The sequence below is a fragment of the Symphalangus syndactylus genome, chromosome 6 (assembly GCF_028878055.3).
Source record: "Symphalangus syndactylus isolate Jambi chromosome 6, NHGRI_mSymSyn1-v2.1_pri, whole genome shotgun sequence".
NCBI lineage: Eukaryota > Metazoa > Chordata > Mammalia > Primates > Hylobatidae > Symphalangus > Symphalangus syndactylus.
Genome location: NC_072428.2, coordinates 52,612,892 through 52,615,431, shown reverse-complemented (window position 1 = coordinate 52,615,431; position 2,540 = coordinate 52,612,892). Strand labels below are relative to the sequence as shown.

Genomic DNA, 2,540 nt, shown 5'->3' with positions numbered 1-2,540 from the left:
TGACTTAGTCCAAGCTCCTCATTTCTAGATGAGAAAAAAAAGAGGCCCTAAAAGGGATCAAGAACCTGCCCAATTCATCCAGTAAAGCAGCAACAGATCCCAAACATTCCTTCACTGTCTTAGGGGTACTTCTTGGAGCAGAAGGCTAGGGAACACTGACCTTTGACAGGCCCCATATGGCTCAAGTACTCGCAGCGGCTGCTCCAGTGGTCCAGGGTGGTGAGGATGTGACCAGGGTCACCAGGCAGGGCATGGGTGAGCACGTAGCTGAAGGCCCGCTCCTCGATCCGCAGCCCTGACAGGCAGTCTCGGAGGCTTCGCAGCAAGACCGTGCGCACCAGCAATCGGAAGTAGTGCCGGTACCGCACCAGCAATGTTACCACCAGTGGCAGGAAGGCCAATGCAATGGCAGGGGACATGGTCCCTACCTGGGCCCTGGGGTGGAGGGAGGTAGGGAGGGAAACCCACACCCACAATTTGCCTATTTGTGTAGCTTTTGCCAGTAGCAATTATTATCCTTATATTTTACAAACTACGGCTCAGAAAGGCTAAGTCTTTTGTCCAGAGTCACAGAACAGAACTGAGATTTGAATCCAGGTTAGTATGATTCCAAGCCTGTGTACTTTCAAGGACTCTATACTGTCTACTTTCAGCACCCAGCCCCAAACCACCTCTTCGCAGTCCCAACCCCTGGTCCCATCTTCACATTGTTCCCCTGACTTGTTTCTCTTTATCTCTGAAGTCACCCCTTCTTCAGGATCCCTTTCACTAGTTCCCCTCCGGGATATCTTCCCCCAACTCTACCCTCTGCCTGCCTGGTCTCTGACCACTGCTGTGTAGCAAAAGAGCATAGATTTGCAGTCAAAAACACCTTCACTATCACTGTGCCCTGCCTCAGTAAAAGGCAATCAAAATACTCCATAGGATGTTAGAGTGAGATGTCCTCTTTCCCACCCCAGGACTCTCCCTCTGCCTGCTCTTCCCTGAGGCTGGGAGGAGTCTTTGATTCTGTAATAATTCTCCAGCCCTATCTCCTCTCCGCTGTATTCCCCTCTTCTCCTGTGCTGTCTCATAATTTCCTTCACAAATGTGTACATACACATAACACACAGCACACATTTTCCCTCTACTCAGCTCCTCTCTCCAGGGACCTATGAGGAATGGGCCTCTCCTCCCACGTCCTGGACCATTCTCTTCCTCATCCAGATCTGACCTCCTTGCAGGCCTTCTTACAAGGCCCCTGGTGGTGGCAGGGAGTAAAAATGAAAGAGCGTATGGATGGGTGTGAATAGGTGAGTGATGCGGTGGGCTTGAACTGGTGTGCTTGGGAACCCACAATCCAGGGCCCTGCTTACCTGGGCTGGAGGACCAGAGTACAGGACAGGTGGGGGAGTCCAGGGCCCTGCTGCGGGGGATAACCCTGAGGCAGGAGGCTGGAATGGCTTTCAATTATTCATGCTGAGGCTGCTGCTGTCACCTGAGACCTGCAGTTCAAGTTACCAGCCCCAGGGATGAGCTTGAGCTGCCTCTTACCCTTCAGGAACCTCAAAAGAGTTACAGAACCTCAGGGTCTTGATTTGAGGGGTTATAAGAGGTATGAGATCTGGTGACTCCTCCGACCCCTTGGATCAGAAGATGGGGCATGGGGTGAGCCAAGGTGATGGGGTGACTGTAACGTACTCATTGATACGCAAGTTTTCTGTATGCAAGGCCATGCCTTGGGCTACAGGTGAGAGTCAGAACCTGTCACTGTGCTCCAGGAACTCCCAAGTTTGGTAGGTGAGACTGACCCAGGAACAGAGAATACAATATAATGTGATCACTATTGGATGTTCCATGACTACAGGGACTGTGACCTGCATATCCAGCTACAACAATGTGTGGCACATAGTAGACACTCAGCAAATATTTGTTGATTCAATAAATGCATGAATTAACACTGGATGAGGATTAAGCATAGGGAGCTGGACATGTCCAGAGAATGGAGTCAGAGAAGGTAATCAGGAGGACATTGTACTGAGTCTCCAAGACAGTAGGCAGACCTGGCTGCATGTGCAAAGTCCAGTAGATCAATCAGGAAACTACATTATTTCTCTACGTCCAGTGAAACACGTTGCTCACCCCTCCACCCCTCACCCCAGAACATGCAGTGAGAGAGAGGTGTCAGGCTCTGCATGACTTTGATATGTCAGACGGGTAATGTGCAAAACAAGATTTGAGGGTGGCACATTTGACACATGCTGGTGAACACCCAATCACACTCTCATGAACAACAAGTGGATCACTATACAATCTTGGACGGACTTGGATCTGTGTTCAGGGCCCAAGGGAAGACATGGTGGGGGGGTTAGGAAAAGAGAACTGATGGTTAGCTTTGTGCGTTAGATTACAATGGGTGCTGTAAAAAAAGGCAGAATTAAAGATAAAAGCCTGAAGGCAGAGGTCAGTGAGGTGGCTTCTATCTTCTCTACCAGGATTTATCTCCGCTCCGCGTCAGCATGTGAAGGTAGTATAAGGTCCCTTCTTCCTGTAAGTCGCAG

The 2,540-nt window shown here is 50.1% G+C and overlaps 1 protein-coding gene and 1 pseudogene across 1 annotated transcript in view; both read right to left on the bottom strand.

The window, feature by feature from the left end:
• Positions 1-2,540, bottom strand: part of LOC129484569 (leucine-rich repeat-containing protein 51) — a 29,364-nt gene that overhangs the window by 3,270 nt on the left and 23,554 nt on the right. Inside the window, exons 9-10 of the mRNA XM_063641265.1 lie at positions 1,367-1,405; positions 161-462 (exon numbers count right to left, since the gene is read on the bottom strand). Of these exons, the coding sequence (XP_063497335.1) occupies positions 161-462; positions 1,367-1,405 (341 nt within the window). The remainder of the gene's footprint in view (positions 1-160; positions 463-1,366; positions 1,406-2,540) is intronic.
• On the bottom strand, positions 2,187-2,282 carry LOC129485607 (uncharacterized; annotated as a pseudogene).